General features: G+C 42.0%; 4 protein-coding genes and 1 long non-coding RNA gene across 10 annotated transcripts in view; 4 read left to right on the plus strand and 1 right to left on the minus strand.

The window, feature by feature from the left end:
* The window catches only part of arhgap27l (Rho GTPase activating protein 27, like), a 27,341-nt gene extending 21,823 nt beyond the window's left edge, over nt 1-5,518 (minus strand). For all 6 annotated transcript variants that reach the window (XM_077010151.1, XM_077010150.1, XM_077010154.1 and 3 more), the window contains exon 1: nt 5,174-5,518. The gene's annotated coding sequence lies outside the window, so the exon portion shown is untranslated. The remainder of the gene's footprint in view (nt 1-5,173) is intronic.
* Nucleotides 5,519-5,696: 178 nt separating this feature from the next.
* LOC143517529 (uncharacterized) lies at nt 5,697-8,814 on the plus strand. The gene is made up of 2 exons (XR_013131975.1): nt 5,697-7,454; nt 8,267-8,814. It is a non-coding gene; the product is annotated as an uncharacterized LOC143517529 (long non-coding RNA).
* A 2,706-nt stretch (nt 8,815-11,520) lies between these two features.
* Nucleotides 11,521-12,394, plus strand: LOC143516293 (interferon omega-1-like). Its single transcript, XM_077007851.1, has 4 exons — nt 11,521-11,587; nt 11,755-11,904; nt 12,015-12,095; nt 12,212-12,394. The coding sequence occupies exons 1-4, from the start codon at nt 11,528-11,530 to the stop codon at nt 12,314-12,316; spliced, it is 396 nt and encodes a 131-aa protein (XP_076863966.1). The 5' UTR covers nt 11,521-11,527; the 3' UTR covers nt 12,317-12,394.
* Nucleotides 12,395-15,986: 3,592 nt separating this feature from the next.
* On the plus strand, nt 15,987-17,043 carry LOC143516361 (interferon a3-like). The gene is made up of 5 exons (XM_077007913.1): nt 15,987-16,139; nt 16,249-16,329; nt 16,445-16,594; nt 16,701-16,793; nt 16,933-17,043. The coding sequence occupies exons 1-5, from the start codon at nt 15,987-15,989 to the stop codon at nt 17,041-17,043; spliced, it is 588 nt and encodes a 195-aa protein (XP_076864028.1).
* Nucleotides 17,044-22,174: 5,131 nt separating this feature from the next.
* LOC143516362 (interferon a3-like) lies at nt 22,175-23,171 on the plus strand. Its single transcript, XM_077007914.1, has 5 exons — nt 22,175-22,267; nt 22,376-22,456; nt 22,573-22,722; nt 22,829-22,921; nt 23,061-23,171. The coding sequence occupies exons 1-5, from the start codon at nt 22,190-22,192 to the stop codon at nt 23,169-23,171; spliced, it is 513 nt and encodes a 170-aa protein (XP_076864029.1). The 5' UTR covers nt 22,175-22,189.
* Nucleotides 23,172-25,371: the final 2,200 nt, after the last annotated feature.

The raw sequence follows: 25,371 nt of genomic DNA on the forward strand, positions 1-25,371 counted from the left end.
GAACAGTTCATTAGCTAATATGGATAATGGTAAAGGAACAGCTCAATAACACGGCTAATGTAGAAGGACAGCTCAATAACATGGACAATGGAAAATAAAGGAACAGTTCACTAACACAGCTAATGGTGAAGGAACATTTCTCTAGCATGGTTAATGATAAATGAAGGAACAGTTCACCAACATGGTTAATGATAAAGGAACAGTTCCCTAGCTAATGATAAATTCAGCATTGACTGCAGAAAAATAATTTATTTCCCACCATGAGCCACATTCCCATTTTGGATTGTGTGGAGGCTACTGATCTGGTTGCATTGTGTTTTGCTGTTTCCCCACACACCTTGAGAACGCTTTTGAGCAAACACTACAAAATGTCTCTGCTGATCCAGTCCACACCTTCAGTCCATAGCTAATATTTAACCTTAAAGAATTTGTGTTGTGCGGCAGGGCCACGGCGTACTCCTGTGGACAGGAAGCTGAGAAATTCTGCAGGTTTGAGGTTGTTTTCCTAAATAAAATTCAGGAAGTATGCTGATTGTGTTCCTCAGCAAAATCATTTCAGACCTTTCCTGTCTGATCATATTTTCAGGAATTTTTGCTTGTGATAAGATCTGAAGAAGAAAAAAAAAATCCACAGAAAGTACAGCCACACATCTGAGGTTACCATTAAACACTTGTGGTTTAGACAAACTTGGATAATTAGACGTTTTCAGTAAAATGGCTCACTCCACACACACCCCCCCCCCCACACACACACACCCACACCCTCCATGTTGTTTATACAGCATCATCCTTCTCTATACTGCTTTGGCTACTTGAATGGATTCCACAGTTTACGACATTACACAAACAAGCATAATCATGACTGTTGATCATTGCTGATGAGTGTACCTGATGACAGACTGCTTGCTAATCTGAGTTTAGAGCCTTTACTATCATCCTTTAGTTTCTTGTTGATCTGCTCAAGGTATTGAGGACGCCTGATGTTGTTAACGTGTAAGACACAACCGTGTCCCTCGTGTTTCACTGAGATTTGATTTAGGTCTAAATATAATTTTTTGGTAAATCAAAAACCTTAGAAAATCTCATGATGTATCAAAAACATACTAGTTAATCAGAATCATAAATTACGTAGCACTTTGTACAGAGCTGGGCCCATTTCCCTGGGGGCGATTACAAAGACCCTTCCAGTGCACCTGGTTGAACTAAAGCACCATAGTACTAAAATCTAAACTAAAAAGTGCTGAAGAGATTGATACTCCACTATTTTAGGATTATTGTATCCCAGATCTTGTGTAAACGAGAACTAAACATGAACTAAACACTGAACAACCTGTCAGTATGTGGCCTGTGCTGACTTTGTCAACATTACCATTTTAAAGCAGAACTGATAACAGGCCACAGTTAAGATCTCAAGAACAAATCCTTCATACCCAAATGCTAATAATAATTTCACGATATACTAGCTAGTAGTACCTGTTAGTATATTGCAAAGGTCACGCTAGTTGCTAGCCATGAGGAACTCATATTGTTCAGATTCTTTTACCTTGCTGAGATTGTGAGATGTTGAGGAACTCTTATACGAACTGCTCTAACCAGCAAATGTCGTGTTACCTCTTCTTTCCTTGCCGGTCAGCCGAGTCCAGAACATTTATGTGTAGCAGGATTCCTTCCCTTGTGCCTGTTGCCTCATCATTTCTCATGACTATGATCAGCCATGCTGGGAGCGACTGTAAACACGCTCATGTAATCACGGCAAAACCTTTACAGATTTGGCTTTGCCCCACTGACCTTTTGGCCAAAGTCTAATTCTCATTACGTAAATTGACATCCATGTTACTTGGTTTCTGTGGCAACCTGCTAATCAGACCTCCCCCTCCCATTTCAGGAGAGGCAGGATGTGTTTGCGCTGCCCTCAGCAACACCACCACATGGCAGAGGAAGAGCCTGCCTTATTGAATTCATCTGAAAATAGTTTCTCAACTTCTCTAAAACTGCCTCAGCTGTTCCTGGATCAGCACGAAAAAGGGAAACTGAGATGCAAAACGAAGCATTACCCAGAATCCACTTTGGGTAGGCATGAGGGTAACAGGAAGCTCCTTCATCCTCGGTTCTCTGTCCAGGGTCTCTTACACAAAGGCTAGTCCTGCTACAGTCCTTCCAGCCGCCCCCTCTTTAGTCTCCGCCCCCTCTCTAGTCTCCGCCCCCTCTCTCTAGTGTCATTCCAGGCTTCTTTAGAGTCAGTTACCTGGCTCCTGGTCCTTCAGTCCAACCGCTCAGTTCTCTGGGGAGCATTAATTCATAGCTTTCATCTCCAATGTCAGAGCAAAAACCATGCAACAGATGGCGGTGGATTTCAAGCAGAGAGCAATGGAATTGTTTCTGATTGGTTTAACACGCACGGCTGTACCCCCCCGGAGAAAGCAGGCCATGCTAGATCCAGCTGGAGGAGACATTATCTTGGGAGGGGGGGGGGGTGTCTTCTTACTGCCTTCTTAAACGGGGTTCACCAGGCACCCAAGCAATTTACGACTGACCTTCTGACTGTATTTGGTTAAAAGGAAAACTGGTAGAAAGAACATAATGGAGACTTCTGATCAGGGCATGTGACAATGACATAGGAGGAAAGGAGTCAAAGAAGTCATGGACAGAATGAGATATACATTTGGGCGTGTGTGTGTTTGGCTACGTAAGAGGGAAAGAGAGAGACGGAAAATAGCTCTTGTGATTGCACCACACACCACAGAAGGCGAATACAGTCCCTCAGCATACGCACATGTGAATCGCTCCTGCATTCATTCTGAAACACTCACTGGTTCCCGTCAGTTTTGGGGTGACCTAGTCACAGGTTGAGGGGAGAGTCTCTTACTGTCATTCCATTAGGGACATTCACCAAGGAGGAGCCAACATTTACAAAACAGACGCTACACAGAAAACCTACAGGACAATGTCCATACCCTTGAAGCATTTCACGTCCTTCAACGAGAGGACGAAAGAGACAGACAGAGGGAGAGAGAGAGAGAGAGCAGGTTGTGTAACCTTACAGAGTCACGTTATTTAGTGGTATTTAAGTCTGCCCGAACCATCATCGCAAAGACAGCCCTTGTCTCTCTCCCACAACCTGCCCCAACATGTCTCACTGTGCCGAGCAGCAGGAGAAGCTTGAAGAGCCACCCCTGAGGGGAGGGAGCCGACTGCAAACAACAGCCAAGCCGCTGCCTTTCAGCTGACTGCAGGGGGCGGACAGGAACCCGGCGGAATGTCGACCCTGTGGTCTGCCATGGGATAATGGTGTCGCTCACAGGAGGCGGGGCTGACAAGCCCCAGTGCTGTGGCTGGGGAGGTCGACACACTGACAAAGCGAGAAACAGAGTTTCCTTTCATCTCGGCACACCTAGCTGAGGGCCCGTGTTTATGTTTGTGTGCCGTGTCCCACATAGATTTGAATGGAGTCAGGGAGCAGTCAGAACCTGTTTGACAACTCCGGGAGCTGCCGGGTGACTCTTGACTGTCGGGGAAGAGCAGAAGGGGTTGGAATGACAACCACGCTGTCCTGCGCTGCGTTTCTTCACGTTGGAGCACGTTTGGGGCCAAACAAAATAACGATTACAAAAAACCCTCCTTGGTATCTGTTCCTGCTGTGGGTGGAGGCAGAGGGGCGGGGGAGGGGGGAACCACGCACAAACGGGGCGACACAATGCGAGAACAATTGGAGGAGGCCGACTCCATTCAGCTGGTGTTTAAACACGGAAACATCTCGTTTTCCTCTCCGTGACCTCACGGTCTCCCCTCCTCTACCGCTGCAGGATGAGGAAAAGGCCACTGCGAGCTTTAGCTCAGCTCAGTAAATCACAGCCACCTTTGCATGCGCCGCACCTGCCTCCAAATTTAGCCCGGGCCCAGTCTTTAGCTTTCAGAACCAGGTTCCGTGAAGACAGAACAAAGCATCGGGTGTTGCTTTGCATCAGTAGGACACAATGATACATGCATCATATCTGTGGGGTAACCGAGGTTCTTCCTTTAACCTGAACTTTGTTCTGTGCTGAATAAAAACCCCATTGGTGTGCGTTGGTGCCCTTTGAAAGCTGCGTGGCATCACCCGTCACGCTGTTTGCAGAGCAGCTGAGACTGCAGCAGCGTGCTGCAGATCTTATCAGGACCTCAGCAGCTGCAAATGACGGACAGGCAGCTCGGGGCCCTGCGTGGGCCTGATGGCTCTGCTGTAGGGGCGGGACATCCACGGGAACGGGCTATGCCCTGATCCGCAGTGCTCCCGCACCGGGCTTCGGGAATGTGGCGTCCGCATGAAGTTGGGGGCACCGGTTCAGCCAGCATGCTGACCCAGCACAGTACCGGCACACACACACACACACACACACACACACACACACACACACACACACACGCGCGCACAGGGGTGGCTGTACGACAAATGCCCAAACATCAAGGTTTTAGTGTACACGCAGCAGTACACAAGTAAAGAATCCTCACAACAGGAGCTGCAGAGCTGTATTTTGAAAGAGAACCTACTGGTTATGGGCGGTTAACACTGCCAAACAAACCAAAAAACACCACCACAAAACACACGATTTAATGCACAGGAGTCTGCAAACCTTCACATCTGCTGTTCCTGATACCGAGGGTGACTGTAACCGTGTTTGGACAAATTGGGAATCATAACACCACCGATCCTTCAACATCACGCCTCTGCTATAATGAAGTTCATGCACACTTGAGTAGAATTACGCAGACTACAAGAACATTGCTCCCACCCCAAACCCCACACTAGCGTTGCTAGTTCTTTGACAAGGTTTAAGACTTTGGGCAATACTTGTAAGTCAGAATGAGAAGGCGAGTTCCCCCGAGCACTGTTGTGCTGTGGTTTACGGCTCGCAAGTGGCAACTATTCCCTTCAACCTTAGAAAAAAGAACTGGTCATGTGAGAAAAGGCTGATGCATTTGTGATTGTGACTACCCACAGAGCAGGAATGAGGAAAGTTCTTCTTTTTTTTCTTCATATTTCAGACACCTGAACTTTTCAACTTTTCATGTAGACCAAATCCAGAAAAAGTAAAACGTACTCTCATTCACACAGCTGTGATACTAAGCAAACATTGACGAACACTTTAGTCTGTGAACAGGAGTAGAGAGCACACTTCAATAGTTAAAAGTTTACCTGGAGGAAGAGGACGGTAGCACCATCCTAACTGTAGGTCTCTCTCTCTCGCTCTCTTTTCGACGGTTCCCAGGGACGCGCCTGTCTCTCTGTGGTTCTCTTGAATTCCTCTTTCTTGTCTTTCGTGGTTCTTTGTGTCTGTGTTCTCCGCTTCACAACTCTATGTCCACCTAGGGCTCAAAGTCCCAGCGCTCGTAAGCTTTGGCACGGGGGCCAGTGCGACAGTGCGCACAAGTGAGTGTACGCGGGTGTGGGTGTGTGTGTGTGTGTGTGTGTGTGCTAGAGCTTTGTGCCGGTTTCAGCTTGCCTGCCTCCTCCGTCTGCACTCATTTCCTGTTTCAGAACACACCACACACCACAGCTTCAGAAGAGAGACAACCAGCAACAGGAAGAGAGAGAGACTGAGAGAGTGAAAGAGAGAGAGAGAGAGAGACTGAGAGAATGTAAGAGAGGTAGAGAGAGACGAAGGAGAGTCAGAGAGAGAAACTGAGGTAAGGTTATGATGAAGTTTCAGAATCTCAGAATCAGATCTTTATAATTTTGTGTTGTCTATACATAGGGTGCATAACCCTGACAACAGGTTTTTATTTTGCAGTTACATTTTTTAAAATATAATTTTTAAATTATTTTTAAATTATTTCTACTAATGAAATGTAAAACAGGTACTTAGTAACAGCCATGTTTGCTTTCACAACATCAGTCATAACTCATGGCAGGAAATTCATCAACAGAGAAAACACTACGGTCACCTGTTTTAAAAGACAAACCTGACATGCTAGCCATGAATAATTTTAAGCTTGATGATGCCACACTTCAAAATAAATGATTAGGAAATTAATCATGCAAAAAAGGCGGAACCTTTAAGGCATCTGCTGCCACCCTGTTCATGTGTTTTGTCCATTGTCCTGTTATCTCTCATTGGAGTACATTAAAATAATTGCATATGCAAATATGCGTGGATGTGCTGGGTATGTCTTTCTTCAGACGTCCTGCTTAAACCCAAGTGTGCTCACAAATAGATGGAGATACGGCAGCAACTATGAAGCCTTTAAAGTGGCCTGGAGATCTTCATAAACTCTGCATGAATGTCTCATCAACAACATTTCAGTTTTAATGAAAAAAACTGCACACTCATGTTTTTACTTCTGTTATTCTGCGGCTTCTAATTTGGGGAAAAAACGAAACACTTGCTGCACGTGCTGCCCAACCTGGTGCTGCAGTTAGACGGCGTTGTGATATATTCCTTCATGCGGAGAGGTTTGGGCACACTTCTTGTGGTAGTCTTGTGATGACCGCTGGGATCAGCAGGGTTGTCTGTGGAGAAGTGAAGCTACAGAGACCTGTGTCACATGCTGCAATATCATCTGGCTGGTCTCCGTGCCATCCGTCTGACGGAGGAGTCCGAGGCAGCTGGACTTAGCCTCAGGAGTCACCTGACTAGCTTTCATCAAGCCAACCTGCACAATATTGTGACAGACCCCTGCTGTGAGGAACTGGGTGTTAAGATGGGTGTGTGCGCGCATGTGTGTGTCAGCATGTGTACATATTTGTGTCTGTGGTGGGAGGTTGCGTGTTTATGTCTTCGTTCTGTCTTTAATTACTAACATATTGCGACATAATTAGACAGTAACTGTCTTTGCAACCTCTGATGCTGTGAGGACTGACACCACTATCGCTGTCAGCCACTGAACTAAAACCTCACTGCCAAGAGTCCCATGTGGTGTCTAATAATAGCCTCTAGTGGTTGAAACACACCCATTTGGGCTCCGGTGGCTTTTACACTCCCTGCAGTTGCACAAGCTCTGCACTGATTCCACTGCAGCTGAGGGAAACTGGAATCGGACCATGGTGAGCTGCTCTCCTACAAGGCCTGGATCTGGAGGAGGAGTGTCTTTACCACGAAACCCAAAGAACGCATGAGGACCAGCAAGACACTCCCCGGCCCGGCTGCCAGATTCAGGAATGTGTGAGCTGGGTGGAGTTCTTGAGTCGCTCCAAGTGAACTCTGCACTCTCTGTGGTCTACTCATTTTCCTGGCATTCCGGTATGAGCGCGATGCGGATGGCAGCGATGCGGATGGCAGCGTCTCCGATGGACGCTGCAGCTGGCTCAGGTGGCAGAACGTTACTCAGCGTTGGCAACATGCCTGATCAAACTGCTCGTTCACAGTACAGCATACAGATAGAGACATGGCACCAAAGCAGGACGGGAATCCTTGAAAGAGGCAGTTGTCTTTAAAATGATTCCCACTGACCACACATTCCCAGTGCAAGATGGTGTAGTAAGTCTCTCAGGGGGGATTGCGAGGGCGGTTGCATGGATACAGATGCTACACTTTCAGTCGTGGCTCCCAGCATGCTAGCAAATAGTAAAATTAATGATCAATTAACTAATGAGCATTAGTAAAACTAATGATCAATTAACTCTTCTGTCTACTATGACGGTGTAGTGACAGAGTTGACAGAGACAAAGACATGTTAGCAAGGCACTTCCATCATCGATGTCCTCTGGCATGGACGGCGGGTTGTGATCGAGAAGAGCTGCGAGCTGGGAGAGTGCACTGGGACCGGTCCTACCTCAAGTATGGAACCGTACAGGGGAGACGAGTGCAGGGACATCTGATTGGTTCTCGTCCTCTCTGTTGTTCCAGCAGTAGGATGATTTTGATTTGCTAGTGTTCACTGGCATATCTGACACATACGTCCTGTGTTTCCGGGCTTCTTATCCCTACAGACTCTGCAACATACAGTGCAGTGTAAAAGTAACACATTGAAAATGAGAGATTAAGCAGTTTTTGTTGTTGTTGTTGTTTTGTCTGTGCACTCCAAAAACAAAACAGTGAAAGTGATGTCACTACGTTTCTATTTATGGACCACGCTGCAGACTTTAGAGCTTAGATCATCACAGGACTGGTGATAGACACCCCTGGGTCCAAGCGCCATACCGCTCAGCCCTAGCTTGGACAAAGACAGACACTGACTTAGAAAGACTCACGGTAGGACTAGGAAGTGATCAACACCTGAATATAACACCTGAATATCTCTCTCTCTCTCTCTCTCTCTCTCCATCCATCCATCCATCCCCTGCTGGAAGGAAACCACCTCCATCCGGTCTAGGGAGGGAGGCTGCACGGCTCTTCCCCTGCCACAACGATGTCATTTCCTGTCACGACTATGTCATTTCCTGCGCAGGGCTCTCACACGCTCACCTTGAGTTTGCCCAGTAGGGAAGGCCAGTGCGTGCTTCCGCTGTCTGGAAAATGGGCATAAACCAGAAACCATATCCCTGTTTTTACATCGCTAATTCCACAGCGGAAATAATGTGTTTATTAAATATCACAACTGACAAAACGTTACTGCTTTGTACCCTAAACATTTCCATTTGTGTTTGTATGAAAGTTGAAGTTTTCCTCAGTCACCGTTTAGGGAAAAGCTCTAGTCTTTAGACCTTGAACTTATCACCATGCCAACGTGCAAACAGCAGAATCACCTGTTCAGTGTAACGGTGCAGATGCCAAAATGGGCAACATTTTATTTTACATTACTAAGACATATTAACCTATAAGTCAAATGCAGAGCTGCACTAGAAAAGCAATGAGAACAAATAAACAAACGTGCACACGTTTGTACGTGTGGAACCTACACGTATGTTTCCTGTGTAGCTTGTGTTGCATGGACCTTTCACTCTATATTGTCGCCGCCTTTAAAGGGTTGATATCGCTTCGCCATCGCATACCTGGTTCACAGCGAGAACAGAGCAGCTGTAGATGAAGTGTATCTGATTCTCTGAGCGTATTACTGCCCCGGAGGTTTTTATTTCACACCTTCATTCATTGAGGTGAAACTTTGTAAAAGCTAGAAAATATATGTAGTATTTTTTATATAACAGACGTAGTTGCTGGGCACGTAATTGCAGGTAAATTGTATTAACTACAGTTAGGTTTATAGTTTTCAAGCAGTCGAATTAGTACTAAAGCCCAAACAGTATCAAATGCAACATTTAGCCTGAATGTTTTTCAGCGCACTATGACACCAATTCGCTGGCAACACGCGGGTGTCGTATTTTTCAACTAAGAATTACTGCTGCCCTCTGTCGGTGGTGTTGTGTAACTTTAAACACATCGGTGTATTTACTTTTAGCCTATCCTAGCCCCTGTGACCATACTAATTGGGTTAAAGTTGCGCTTTCCTGGGTTCAAAATGCACATATACAAAAAGTGTCCTATCTGAGCCGATAAACTCGGTTTACTTTTTAATATGTCTTTGTAGCAAAGACCACCAAACAAGTTGTATTAGATTAAGTGCATCCTAAACAACAACCTCTTGAATTGGTATTAATACATTTTATCTCTGTTTGTGATGGGCAGTTTTTGTTTAAACATATTTATTGTCATTGATTCAATTACCCAACACAGATTCTTGCCTATAGTAGTCCCCTTTATTATAAGGATGAGCTCAACATCACCACCATATATGTTCAATAAAAACACAAACATTCAAAGCTACTGAAATGTATAAATAAGGTATAAATACACACCATAGAGTTGTAGGTTGTTTAAGATGCACTTTATGTAGTCTATTACAATTTGTTTGTGGACTTATGACGGACCGTTTAAAAGCTATTGAAATTCTTAGACATAAACTGACCACCAGAAATAGGTGCAAGGTATAAATACCCAGCTAAGAGTTGGAGATTGTCGTACATCATGCACTTTATGTAACTTGTTTGGTGGTCTGATGAAGGACCGTTTAAAAGCTATTGAAATTATTGCAAAAAAATAGAATGCGCAGTGCTCTGGAGCCTGTACTACCGCCACTTGCGTCCGTGTTAAGGCAATTTGTAGACGGTGCCTTAGCGGCGAGAGTAGCGTATTTAACGTGTTGTCAACAATTTAAACAAAGTTGTAAGTGTTTGTTTTGGTTGCCAGAAATAAGAATTTACATATTTTGGCACTTTTGCTAATATTGTCTTAAAGTTATTGAATAAATAATTCCGAATGTGTGAACTTGAAACCAACTTTAGTTTTCACCCGTACGTAAGTCGATGTTACACTATCACCTGTACGTACGCTGATAACGTTGGCATACGCCACTGTCACCTGTACGTAAGATGTCGATGTTAAGAGCATATACCAGCGTATCCTTTACGCAAGATGCCGAAGCCTTTCCGTGTTATTATCGGTACTGGAGAATTGTTACGGACCGGTTCTGAAATGCGAAATGGTAAAGCCACTTTTTCGTGCCAAAACCTTTGCGTCATTATGCAAATTAAAGCCCAGGAAATAAAGCACTCATCAAAATCAAAACCTAATCGGTCACCTGTCCATTCGAAAAAGAATGTATTTCATTTTCTTTTGAAATTCTAAGTTATGTCCACGGTACACATGACATCCTTGCATTTCACGTCCGCCTCAGACCGAAGTGCGGAAACAACACGCCGCGTAATCACTTTCACTTGCGCTATACGGTCCGAAACCGCACGAGTGTGAACACACAGCGCACACAGCGCAGGGAAAGCCCTGATATGATTATGATTAAGCTGACCATAACAACCGCAATGATAAAAAAGAAATACATGGAAACAAATACCCTAAAAAGTGGCCACCGTGTCTACAAGAAAATATTAAAATTCGATATTATTCGAAGTCGTGTGCAATTTCTACAGACGACACTGAAAGCACCATGGTGCCAAACAAAATACCAGAATACCAGAATTTCGAATTCCACCTTGCAGGGGTTCCCGCTGGTGTAGAATGCAAATCGCACGCGTCGTTTTGGCCTATATAGTCTGGCTTTGTTCACGAGCTCAATCCAGGCTGGAACTGGCTTGAAATTACATGCTCGGTATAGCGACACAAGACCAGACCAGTCATGATGATCACTGTTCGACAATATATGTGGATTATTCTTTGCCCGACTATATTGGCAACATGCGGAAACGAACGGGAGCAAAAGAGAATAACTGGGGTAATCGAGCAGCTCCATCACTTGGTAAGGGTGAATGCATTTCTGTTTATAGGCTAATAACGGGATACTGTTCTAATTCTGCGCGATTCGTTGTCATGTTTAGACTATATTTCGTATTAAGGACAGGTTTTAAAATATCAATATTTAGTTTTAAGTATCATATCTCTTTACACCTGCAAGAAAAGCAAATTGTATTTATTTATACAATGCGGTATTCACGTGGTTAATGCAAGATAATTTCTGCACTGATTTTATTTCTGTATGCGTCTATGTTTATTTTCCAATCTTTTTTGTTCCGATTTGATTAATGTTTTAATATAGGCCTATATATTGTTTTTTGTATCATATATTTTTTTTTTTCTAGGGGGAATTACGACCGAATCGATGCATGAGAGACGCAGAAAATATGAAAATACCTGGAAAAACTGACCTGGAGTTCCCCAAAGAGGTAGGCAGTATTGGGCCCAGCTACGCATAACCAACTTTATGATGGTCTTTATGAAACTACAAATTTGTATAGTTCCTACTAATGTTTTGGTGTTTATTTTTTTTATGAAACTATGTGTCTCATATTTGTTTGTGTTTATATTTATTTGTGTTTGTTTGTGTGCACAGATGAAGACGGCACGTCTGGTTCTGGAAGTGTCCTTTAGATCTGCCCTTGAACTCTTTGAGAAGAACACGACCTCCACTTCCTGGGACGCAAGAGAACTCCAGCACTTAAAACATCTACTTGGTCAGCAGAGCGACTGTTACAAACAAGATGTGAGCTGGCCAAATCAACTTATACTGTGTAAAATTGCACCATGGTTTACATTTTATTGATAGGACATAACTGACGATATCTTGATATTTTTTGTGTCCATTGGATTCAGATTATGGTCATCAGTCCTGGTCAAGATGTGATAAGATGGAGCAGAGTTTGGACTCGTTTAGGGGATGTTCTGTCAGAGAAGGTAAAGAAACCTCACTTGATATTGTGTCCCACGCTTTCTTCATGTTCACCAGGGGATATGTTGCCTTAAATTCATTCATGATGTTGGGCTGAAGTTCTTTTCTCCCTCCTTCCCAGAACTTCAGCTCGTGCGCGTGGGAGACCGTACGGCCAGTAGTTCTACGAATCATGCGCATTTTCTCCAGATCCATATCAAATTCAAGTAAAAGAATCCCAAGATAGAACAAAATGCATTATTAAACCTCGTCCAACAGACACACACTAATATCTGCACACAGAATTTAGTTCTGTGTGTCAGCATTTTATACAATGTGCCGTTATTTTTTCTATTTAGAATAATTCTAATATATTTGATAGAAAATATGTATTTTTAAAATATCTTTTCTTCTTTTTCTTTTTTCTAATTGTATACAAAGCTAAATGAACATCTGATATTTTAAGGATTGTCTTAATAATTACAAATTGCTTGTCTTTCTTTTTTTACAGAAAAAATACAATATTTATATTCATATTTCTGCTTTCTTAAATTATATATGAATTTATGTAAAATTACAGCAATTATTTGTAATAAAAATGTGGTTGGTTAAATAAAGCTATTACCCTAAAATATTTCTTATTTGTAATTTCATTGAAAATCTACATTTTGTATTTATGTTTTACATTCAAATGCTGCATAACCTGAGACTCGAACTGTAATTGACTGTCTAGCCAGCAAGGCCAACCAGGGGTCTTGGTCTTGATTCTTGGTCCAATCAAATACTGTCTTTGTTTCTATCAATAACTAAAGTGCTTTGAAGACAGGCTCTGTCTACAGTAAAAAGTTGAACCATTTCAATTTACATTGCCGTGTTTCAGGCGTGTGTCAGAACCACTGCAGTCAGCACCTTGGACCTCAAGAGCAGCAGCACAGTTCTATTAGCTTACATGGAGCAATATTCACATTCGCACTGTTTACAGTTTTTCTCAGTTGAATTGGTGCATTTCTCACATCATGGTTTACATTGGCATCACAACAAGTGCATTTCTCAAAACAGTGCAAACAGCAAAACTCAATGAAATACCTGCAAAAGCGCATACTTCACTCAAAATTCTTTGTTTCTTTCTTCTGTAAAATTTTTTTAGGTCAGTCAATTTGTCAGTGCCATCAGAGTATCTAGTCTGTGTGCCATCGCCTATGAACAAGGCAGTCAAAATAATTAGTCATGTTGTCAATGCAACTAAGTCACAGTCAGTGCAGACTGTAAATATATTCTGATGGAAACTAAGTTTTTGATTTCAAGAAAGCTGCACATTCTGTGTTATATCAAATGAAACAATACATGTTACATACAAAATACAAACTTACACAGAACAAAAAGTTACACATGACTGTATGTGGGAGACTGATAGAAAGTAATCAGACTGAAATCAAATTTGTACAGCAATATTGTTTGACTGTATTGTTCGCACTGCAATTTGTTGACAAAAACAAATCTGATTGAAATTCAGAAAAGACCGACTGGAAAAACTGCAAAATTAGAAACTTACTCTACACATTCAAAACAACCTGAGCACATACAGCCTCCTCTTGTTGAGCTGTGAAAATGGAACATCTGCTACTCCTGTGAGCTAGACTTGATATCATATATGCTATAAGAAAAAAATAATAAAAACATGTGAATTTATGTCAATGTGCAGCATTACAACAGAGTGCACATTTCTGAATTACATACATGTTTTCTCTATAAAATGTTTGAATGATTAAAAACGCAGTTGGTCTTCCAATATTCAGCAATACGTACAACACATTTTGAAAAACATGACTTAAGCAATTGATAATGCAAAAAACAACAGACAATTGTTCATCTCCATTTGCAAAATGTACAAAAGCATTTGCAAAATGTTAAACACAATGGGAAATGCAATTATGATGTGCACAAGTGACAAGAAGATGTGGAGACTGAATGAGAATTTCAAATTTGATCTGAGAAATAAACCAAATTGACTGTAAAAAAAAAACTGTAACATACATACAGAAAAACTGTAACATACATTAATCGGTCAGTGTGTAATACTGGAGGAGCACAGAGCAGCGCAGAGCACAGAGTGGCACAGCACAGAACAGGATCTTAGGGTCCCCCACCTGTCTATTTCCTCTACACTGGATCTTGGGGTCACCCATATTCAATTATTTCAATGTAAAGAATAATTTTTAAATTATATTTAAATTATTTTATAATGTTTCAATTACTTGAAGACATCCTAGACGTATTTCTGTATAACTTGAGTTTGTGAGTTAGCCCATTTAATAGGGGTACTAGCCTACTAAAGTCTTTTAAGCATTTATAACCTGAGTACTTTATGATAAACTTCTGAGCATTTGAAACCATAGTTATAGCTCCTATAGCTCACCTGGTACACAACGGACATTGGTTTGATTGCTTATAACAGCGTCGTGGAGAATCCTTAAAATGTAGTTATTTAGGTACTATATTCATATTTAATTATTAATGTAATTATGTAATAATTGATAATTTTCAATTATCAATTTTCACAAGTGAGGTATTGAGTAAGGTCTCATTTACTGGATGCACCTACATCACAACTGGGTACAGTAACAGAAGAGGCTTCCAGGTCATTATTAATGACGTTTGTTCATTTTATATTCGATAATAACTAAAGCAGTATTCAATGATTTATGTTTAAATAGATTAACTATAGAAACACGTCGTGCTGGCCGATGTTGGTTGCCCTTTATCCGTTGAATGTCGGTGAACAATTGCAGGAATTCTCTTGTGGCTTAGTAACTTGCTATATGCTCATCGTTCGGTTTCATATTTCATTTAAATTTCGTATTATTGTTGTGGTTTAATTGGTGCTGACAATGATGATGATGATGATGATGACGATGATGATGTGTTTGAACCGTGGATGTGTCCCTGAGATTCCCTCCTGGTAGATCCCTTTCTGTTTGGTGTCGGTGTGGCTAAAGAACGTGATGTCTACGTAATATTACTGCAGAAGCGTTGAGTGAAAGCAGCGACCGCGTTTCGTGCTGCTGCGGTCGTGACCACGTGGTTCAAACACAGATCTCGGTGTGGGGCCAAACGGTAACTACCAAAGAACCGCCTCCGCAAACCAATTCACCACGAGATGATTTCAGCTTAATCTGCTCCAATGTATAACTGGAATCATTTTTTTCGACAATGAAAAACGTGTAAATCTTAAAACAAAAGAAGAAACAAAGAAACAAAGACAGACAGACAGACAGACAGACAGACAGACAGACAGACAGACAGACAGACAGACAGACAGATAGATAGATAGATAGATAGATAGATAGATAGATATACAATAATATATTTTTGAACATCTTCAGTGTGTAGAGATTAGAATCTACTCTGTAAAAAGTAAAACACTGCTGTCATTCATTTAAAGTGTTTTTTTCTCACTCTAGTAGTTAAAACATATTAGATTATTGCTTGAATGCAAGTAATTAATTTATACCTACAGTTTGAACCTGCTATTTTAAATTGATATAGAATTTTTTTTATTGAGTATAGAAAGTCAGCTGGACAAGTTGAGCCAATGACAAATATTTCGTGTGATCGATGACTTCAATTTTATTAGGTTTAGCCAATGTTTTATTTTTTACAGTGTAAGTCACCAAGTGACCAGTGACAAGTCACTTCCTATGTTTTGCAATTCCTATGTAAAGGTGATTTACCTGTAAGGACCGAGTAGGCTACGTTTCAAATGTGAAAGGTTAAGGGAAAACCCATCGTTTTTCCATTATATACGAAAGGCCCAACTTAACAGCCATTCGAGCGCTCTGCAAACCAAACGCTCTAAACTTATCAGTGTTGACTGTGTGTTTTATTAGCTCCGGTATTTGCACTTACTGTGCTCGAAAATGGCACCGTTATATATGTGGGTTTTTATCCTGCACGCGCTTAGCTACTGGAACTGCGCGAGCGGCTGCACGTGGATGAAGACACAAAAGAAAGGGTCCATCAGCAATTTTCACATTTTAAGCAATAGCTCAATTTCGCATCTTGAGCTGGCGGTAAGTAAATATATACTGCAGATCTGTAGTAAAAACAGAATAAATTGTGTTCAAATAAAAAAAAACATTTAAAAAACTAATATTTAATATTTACACGATTTACTTTCAGTGCAAAAATGCTATACGTGACGACACCAAATTGAATTTGGAGTTTCCGAACAAGCAGTATAGCCACATTACTCAACTACAGGTACAGAAAAATATCAAGGATGTTTACCTCTTTATAGACATTATGTGTTAACATGATTTAAAAACAATATGTTGTTTCCTTTAAGGCCAATCATGAATTATTCGTTCTTTTCTAGTCAAAGGATCACATACGGTTTATTCTACGCACTCTGAAAAACGTGATGAGGGTATATGACGGGGAACACGAGAAGTCTGACTGCGACCCACGCAAACTGCAGATATTCCTGCTTGATATTCATCGTCAGGTTTCAGAGCTGGAGCAATGTGTAAGTCGGTGGTGTCGTCAAAGACATCAACATTAATTTTTTTGCCTTTTAAACGTTGGAAATTATTATAGTAATTTTTCTTGTTCATTTTGTTTTAATTACAAAGGCAACACACGTCGTCGTCACAGACCTTACCAGGAGGATATCTAAAAAGATGGATATGCACTTCAAAAGTCTGATCTCTCACCTTAAAAATATGGTAAGCATATTATTTACAGCAATAATTACAGATATGTATTGTGTACGTTTTACACTGTATCCCCGTAAAACGATCTACAGTATGAGAATACACAGCAAAACACAGATGCATTCCATCAACCAGAAATCTCATATTGCAGGACTACAGCACAAAAAGTTGGAATGACATCACAGGCGTAGTGCTGAGACACCTCAGAAGACTCGACTTACTGGCCATAAACACTAAAAACCACCTCCAGGCTTTGACATAAATTTGTGGTGAAAACTCGATTATGAAGAACATAATCGATTGATTTCACCCTAAAGATAATTAAGCTTTGTGTCTGGAAAATTAAAAGTATATATTTTTGTTATGCATAGTTTAGTATTTATATATTGTGATGTGTATTTTGTGATGTCACCTTTATATATGTAATAAATGAAATATATGAAATAAATTAATTTATATATTTATTTTGTTGTTGTACTGATATATTCAGCACGAATCAGGTAACCTAGCCGATGGCCTATATGTAACTATATATGATTAAATGTCGACTGGTCCAAGTTGTGGAATCAGGGGTGTATCGCAGCAAATTCTGGGCCCTGTACACTGTCGATGTCACTGGGCCCTTATAAATGCCAGTAAACGAGGCACATGAGCAAAAAAATTGGCCCCTCTCCCTACCACTTTCTCCCCCACTACCACGCCCATGGGTGGAGTCGAACGAAATTAAACGACATACTCGTGATAAGTGGCGAACCGTCAGGGCCCTCTACGCCCTCTCAGAGGGCCTAAAATATTCTTAAAACATTATATATATAATTATCCAATTTTATTTTACCTACTTACAGTTTTACAATCGACATCTAAACAATTACAAAAATATAAGCAAATAAAAATATTTAACCGTGTCTATTCAATCTGTGTTGGAAGGTGAGGGGTTAAGTGGAAGCCTGTGAGCCTGTGTCTCCCCCTATCAGGACTGTGATGCCCGCTGTTCGTTTACAGAGGGCCTGGCAGTTATAATTCAGCGCAATACCAGTTTCAAATGACAGCAAAATTGACCAATCATATCTTCCCTCTTAGTGGGCGGGCTTAACTGTGTGCTAATGACGCTAGCTGTCGTTAGCACCACCGCTAGCTAGTTTCGGCCCTTTGACGTCCTCATTTACATATTCCGCTTCCGAGAACCACGGAGCTGTGAAACCTTATTTTGTTTAGAAACTTATTTTGCTTAACAAGTTATCTAGTACAAATGTTATTTGAACGCACTACATGCGTTTCTAAAGCTATACTGTCGTCTCGGTTTTTTCTTTATTCTTTAGTGCAGTTTATTAGGAGAGGAAAAAAATAATTCGGGGGGGGGGGGGTGTAGCGGGCCCAGGTTTAATGGTCACGGTTCGCTACTAATATATATATATATATATATATATATATATATATATATATATATATATATATATATATATATATATATATATATATGTGTGTGTGTGTGTGTATATATACTGTATATATACATGGCACGTAGTGTATATGACGGCGTTTATTGTCATATGGACAATATTAATTCCAGCAATAATATGATTACATGATAATATGATGGCTTTTAAATAGTCCATCATTGTCACGTTGAGGACCCCGGCCCCTCCCTTTTGGGCGTGTGTAAACGTTGTCCACGTGCTTTGTCTGCGTCCGTGTATATACGTGGTTAGGGTTTTGTTGTGTGATTAATAAGTCTCACCTGTGAATCCTCTCGTGATCACGTGGGGCTAATGTGGTTTGTCTATTTAATGTGCACTCGCGCAGTGTCCTGTGCTCGTCGTTGTCTATGTCTGCACGTTGTGCTGATTGTATAAGTGTTTATCGTGCGCTATTGCGCAATATCTGTTTAAAATAAAAGTGACGTCTGTCGCCACAAGAGGGATTCGTGTCTCATCCTTCACCACGACCCCATCGTCACAATCATAAGACCACCAAACAAGTTGTTTTACGCAAAGTGCATCCTAAAGAACAACCTACAACTCTAACATGGGTATTTCTTCCTCTTACCTATTTGTGGTGGTTAGTGGTAATCTAAGAATTTCAATAGCTTTAAAAAAAACAGTGCCTTTAAGACCGCCACTTGCGTCCGTGTTAACCGTGTTAAGGTCATTTGTAGATGGTGCCTTAGACGTTGCAGAGGCGACAGCAGTACGTTTAAAATAACATGTTATCTACAATTTAAACTGCTGTATGTTTTCGTAGTCCGGCCCGGAGTTTCTGGGACAAGTTGGTTTTTTTTCTGATCCGGTGCATACCGTCAGCCCGCATCAGCTGGCCCAGTCCGCGGCCGCGGTCCAACTCGTTCATGTGTTTACAGGCCCAGTCCGCGGCCGCGCTGAGCAGGTTAGTCTGACTGGAGCGGGAGAGGTAATAACACCGTTAAACAGCAGCGTGACTACGGGCCGGGGCCGCAGTGTGTGGCAGTGGCTCCTCCACGGGCTGAGTTAAACCACCGGCGGCCAGCGGCCCGGCGGCCCACCGGCCCACTAACCCATCGGCCCACCGGGGAAATCCCCGGTAGCAATGTATGCCAGTCCGCCCCTGGTCCAAAGCACAATATTCCCAAAACACCAGTGCGTATCCTTAAAAATGCAATGGCTGAAGAACGGTTTGTATGAAAATCAAAATCATAACTTGATCACTAATATATAATTTTTCATCTTCTAACAGCGAATGTGTTTAAGTAATGGGTGACGTACTTTTTCACAGTGTACAACGTACAATGGCGATGGACACTACACTGAAAAGTGAAAGCGATGACGATGACTACCCTACCTTTCGGCATTTACATAATTTTCTCTTTCCAAAGTAGCGAACAAATCTAGGATACGGCAACCTGTCTCCATAAAGTAGTGATGTAACATTTGAAGCGATGCCTCGGAGCCTGTATCGAGCAAAAAGGGGCGTGCCAGATGAAGCCCCGGTTCGAGGCGTGTGTCATTACCGTAAAAATCACGTGACTGATGACAAACGAGGCCTCGGATTCAGTGGGCTACGTCATCGTTTCGTTTTGAGTGTCACAACCACATAAAGCGGGTTTGAGCCAGAGTCCTGCACGGGTCCGTTTTTTGAGACCAGAGTACAGCACCCACCCACCCACCCGCGAACCCGTGGCTATTTCAAAATTAAATCCGCCGCCCGGACCCGTTAATATTCTACCCGTTACCCACCCGTGCCCGTGAAAAATCACACAAATCGAAAGTATTCCTATAGAGCACTTTATTTTTCAATGCGCCTCTGAAAAAAACGTCAGTACAACACAAAATAAAATCTAAGGTTGCTGTGCAGAAACAGTATTCCTATCTAAAAGTAGCAACTGGTAAACGCAAGAAAATGTATGTAGCCAACCGGTGGCATAAGACAGCGCAAAACGAGAGGGAACAAATGCCAGTATAACAACTAAATAAAATCGCATAGGTTCACAAATCTATCCTAGGTTACTGTACAGTAACAGTATATCGTCCACAGTCCCAGGTTTGAGCTGCGTTCTGCGCTCTTGTGTCACAAAACCAGCGGAGGAAAAATCTCTGACTCGCAGCGTTGGATGCGGGGATTGAGAGGACACTTCGGGCAGTTGTTGCCAGTTTGGGGAAATCGTCTTGGTGTTCTTTCCACCACAAAAGAACATCGAACGATTCGTCCTTAGGTGGCTTGAGTTCGATGTATGCTGAAAGTTCATCCTCGTTTGGCTCAATTTAACTTACCCGCCCGCATACCCGTAAAATTGCGGTATGTGTAAAACCCACCCGTTTCAGCATCTATTTGCCCGTACCCGTACCTGACCCGGTGCAGAACTCTAGTTTGAGCCTTGCAGCCCTTTGTGGGTTTTGAGTTGGTGTTTGGTGTTGTGAGAGGTGTGCATTGGTTAATTAGTTGGAGTTAGTGGTTAAAGGTCTGTTATAAAATAGATTATATCAGCTATTATTTATTATTCGTATTATTATAGATGGATAGATAGTTTCCTGTTTTTCAGTTCCATAAGCACTCTTGTACTCCGAGTTCCACAAGCAAAATAAGTATTTATTTTACGTGTTCAACATCACATCACTCAAATAATAATATTTCCATGTAAAACACACTTTTATATCCATTGGGACGTGGCAAAAATATTTTATTTTATACACAGACATTCCAGGTAATGAACCTTTTAGATGGAAAGCCCCATTGGTTCATGAAGCCTCGTTTTGCCATCACTACCATAAAGCATATTCAGCGAACGGCGAAAGCGTATCTAGACGCTTCGCTTTGCTTCACTTCACTTTCTGATTGTAATAGGTTGGGAAGACTGGCTGCACGGTCCCCGCGCACGCACGGCACCTGTTTACCTTTATAAAATAGGTAAGATTAAATCAAAATTTTATTCAGATATGTATTTATCTTCGTATTAGCCTGTCTTTGTTCGTTCTGTCATATTCGTTCTTTCTGAGTCGTAATGCTTATGTTACATTAAGTCGTAATGTTAAGCATACACGTCCACTGACAAGAAAGAAAATGTAGGTGATTTTAAGTGTTTTATAAAAAAGTTGTCCTCTTTTGGATATGTTTGTCATTTTTATCCTCCCCAAAAGGACAGAGAGACATCGGTTGTCTTTATCGATGGTGTAACGAGTATCCACAGACCGGAAAGCGAAAAGCGAAAGCGATTAATACTCAGGGAATTTCAAACATCGCTTTCCTTTTCTAGTTCTCGGGATTAAATCTAGGATACGGCAACATGTCTCCACAAAAAAATATTCAGCCAAGAACGGCGAAAAGCATGAACGCCAAGATGAACACCAAACACGTGTGGATTTGCCTTTTTCTTGTATTTTACAGCGTGCAGCGCCAGTGCGCCGCCTGCAAATGGATCAAGAGCGGACAGTACGAAATGAAAAACGAAGAGTCTGTCACAGCTGAAGGAAATAGTGAGACTACTGCATTGTGCCTTGTAACTTCAAATATGTGAAATGTAAATGTTATGTTAAATGATTGGTAACTTTAGAGTTCTTTTAATAAGAGATAGCGCCTGTATTGCGTATGATATTGCATTTAGGAATATTTACAATGTGTCTGGCAAACTTGGCTTTACTAAAGCTATTCATGAGTTCAGGTTGCTTTGTGACTAGAACTTAGTCTATTAACACGGAGAGGGCAAATGTATGTAATGCAGTGGCGGGGAGAGCTTTCGCGAGCTTATAAACCGTTTCCGTTTACATTATATGGAACAATTAATTACGCAAACCGAACGCTCTAAACTTATCAGTGTTGACTGTGTGTTTTATTAGCTACGGTATTTGCACTTACTGTGCTCGGAAATGGCACCGTTATATATGTGGGTTTTTATCCTGCACGCGCTTAGCTACTGGAACTGCGCGAGCGGCTGCACGTGGATGAAGACACAAAAGAAAGGGTCCATCAGCAATTTTCACATTTTAAGCAATAGCTCAATTTCGCATCTTGAGCTGGCGGTAAGTAAATATATACTGCAGATCTGTAGTAAAAACAGAATAAATTGTGTTCAAATAAAAAAAACATTAAAAAAACTAATATTTAATATTTACACGATTTACTTTCAGTGCAAAAATGCTATACGTGACGACACCAAATTGAATTTGGAGTTTCCGAACAAGCAGTATAGCCACATTACTCAACTACAGGTACAGAAAAAATATCAAGGATGTTTACCTCTTTATAGACATTATGTGTTAACATGATTTAAAAACAATATGATGTTTCCTTTAAGGCCAATCATCAATTATTCGTTCTTTTCTAGTCAAAGGATCACATACTGTTTATTCTACGCACTCTAAAAAACGTGATGAGGGTATATGACGGGGAACACGAGAAGTCTGACTGCGACCCACGCAAACTGCAGATATTCCTGCTTGATATTCATCGTCAGGTTTCAGAGCTGGAGCAATGTGTAAGTCGGTGGTGTCGTCAAAGACATCAACATTAATTTTTTTGCCTTTTAAACGTTGGAAATTATTATAGTAATTTTTCTTGTTCATTTTGTTTTAATTACAAAGGCAACACACGTCGTCGTCACAGACCTTACCAGGAGGATATCTAAAAAGATGGATATGCACTTCAAAAGTCTGATCTCTCACCTTAAAAATATGGTAAGCATATTATTTACAGCAATAATTACAGATATGTATTGTGTACGTTTTACACTGTATCCCCGTAAAACGATCTACAGTATGAGAATACACAGCAAAACACAGATGCATTCCATCAACCAGAAATCTCATATTGCAGGACTACAGCACAAAAAGTTGGAATGACATCACAGGCGTAGTGCTGAGACACCTCAGAAGACTCGACTTACTGGCCATAAACACTAAAAACCACCTCCAGGCTTTGACATAAATTTGTGGTGAAAACTCGATTATGAAGAACATAATCGAATGATTTCACCCTAAAGATAATTAAGCTTTGTGTCTGGAAAATTAAAAGTATATATTTTTGTTATGCATAGTTTAGTATTTATATATTGTGATGTGTATTTTGTGATGTCACCTTTATATATGTAATAAATGAAATATATGAAATAAATTAATTTATATATTTATTTTGTTGTTGTACTGATATATTCAGCACGAATCAGGTAACCTAGCCGATGGCCTATATGTAACTATATATGATTAAATGTCGACTGGTTCAAGTTGTGGAATCAGGGGTGTATCGCAGCAAATTCTGGGCCCTGTACACTGTCGATGTCACTGGGCCCTTATAAATGCCAGTAAACGAGGCACATGAGCAAAAAAATTGGCCCCTCTCCCTACCACTTTCTCCCCCACTACCACGCCCATGGGTGGAGTCGAACGAAATTAAACGACATACTCGTGATAAGTGGCGAACCGTCAGGGCCCTCTACGCCCTCTCAGAGGGCCTAAAATATTCTTAAAACATTATATATATAATTATCCAATTTTATTTTATCTACTTAGTTTTACAATCAACATCTAAACAATTACAAAAATATAAGCAAATAAAAATATTTAACCGTGTCTATTCAATCTGTGTTGGAAGGTGAGGGGTTAAGTGGAAGCCTGTGAGCCTGTGTCTCCCCCTATCAGGACTGTGATGCCCGCTGTTCGTTTACAGAGGGCCTGGCAGTTATAATTCAGCGCAATACCAGTTTCAAATGACAGCAAAATTGACCAATCATATCTTCCCTCTTAGTGGGCGGGCTTAACTGTATGCTAATGACGCTAGCTGTCGTTAGCACCACCGCTAGCTAGTTTCGGCCCTTTGACGTCCTCATTTACATATTCCGCTTGCGAGAACCACGGAGCTGTGAAACCTTATTTTGTTTAGAAACTTATTTTGCTTAACAAGTTATCTAGTACAAATGTTATTTGAACGCACTACATGCGTTTCTAAAGCTATACTGTCGTCTCGGTTTTTTCTTTATTCTTTAGTGCAGTTTATTAGGAGAGGAAAAAAATAATTCGGGGGGGGGGGGGGGTGTAGCGGGCCCAGGTTTAATGGTCACGGTTCGCTACTAATATATATATATATATATATATATATATATATATATATATATATATATATATATGTGTGTGTGTGTGTGTGTGTGTGTGTATATATACTGTATATATACATGGCACGTAGTGTATATGACGGCGTTTATTGTCATATGGACAATATTAATTCCAGCAATAATATGATTACAAAGCCACATAGTGGCTTTTAAATAGTCCATCATTGTCACGTTGAGGACCCCGGCCCCTCCCTTTTGGGCGTGTGTAAACGTTGTCCACGTGCTTTGTCTGCGTCCGTGTATATACGTGGTTAGGGTTTTGTTGTGTGATTAATAAGTCTCACCTGTGAATGGCTCGGGGGCTCGAGCGAAAGGACCCCGAGCTGGTGGAGATGCTCCACGAGGGGGTGGTGCGTATATGGAGGGAACGACACCTTGCTCCTTCTCGCGCCACCTCGCCGCTGCAGGTAGGCGTAATCGCGTCCACCCCGGAGGTGGAATTCGGGGAGGAGGATTCTGAGGGGGAGGAGCAGGAAGAAGAGGAGGCGTATTCCCCTTCGGTAGGCGAGGCCTCCACCATAGACTACGGTGGCGAGGAGGAGGAGGCCTACCCCTCTTCGGATGACGACGCCTCCACCATAGACTACGGTGGCGAGGAGGAGGAGGCCTACCCCTCTTCGGATGACGACGCCTCCACCGTTGACTACGTGGGCGAGGAGGAGGAGGCCTACCCCCCCTCGGTATGCGACGCGGTTCCCGAGGACTACGGCGAGGAGGAGGAGGAGGAGTCTGAGGAGGAGGACAACCTTCATCCGCCCGTAGGTCTCTCTCCCACCGTAGAGGAAGACGGGGAGGAGGAGGAAGGCTCCGATTCGGAGGGAGAGGAGGAGAGTCCACTTCCCTCTGAGAGAGCAGCCGGGACTAGGAAAGGGGGTTCGGTGAAGTGTCCATCCTCCGACCGCTCCGGCGAAAGTGCAATGGACTGCTCCGGGAGTGGCAGCCCGGAGCAGTCCATGGAGTGGAGCCGGGGCACAGAGGAGGAGATGGACACAGAGGAGGAGCTCCCTTGCGGCCCACAGG

This window comes from Brachyhypopomus gauderio, chromosome 6, assembly GCF_052324685.1.
Source record: "Brachyhypopomus gauderio isolate BG-103 chromosome 6, BGAUD_0.2, whole genome shotgun sequence".
Taxonomy (NCBI): domain Eukaryota; kingdom Metazoa; phylum Chordata; class Actinopteri; order Gymnotiformes; family Hypopomidae; genus Brachyhypopomus; species Brachyhypopomus gauderio.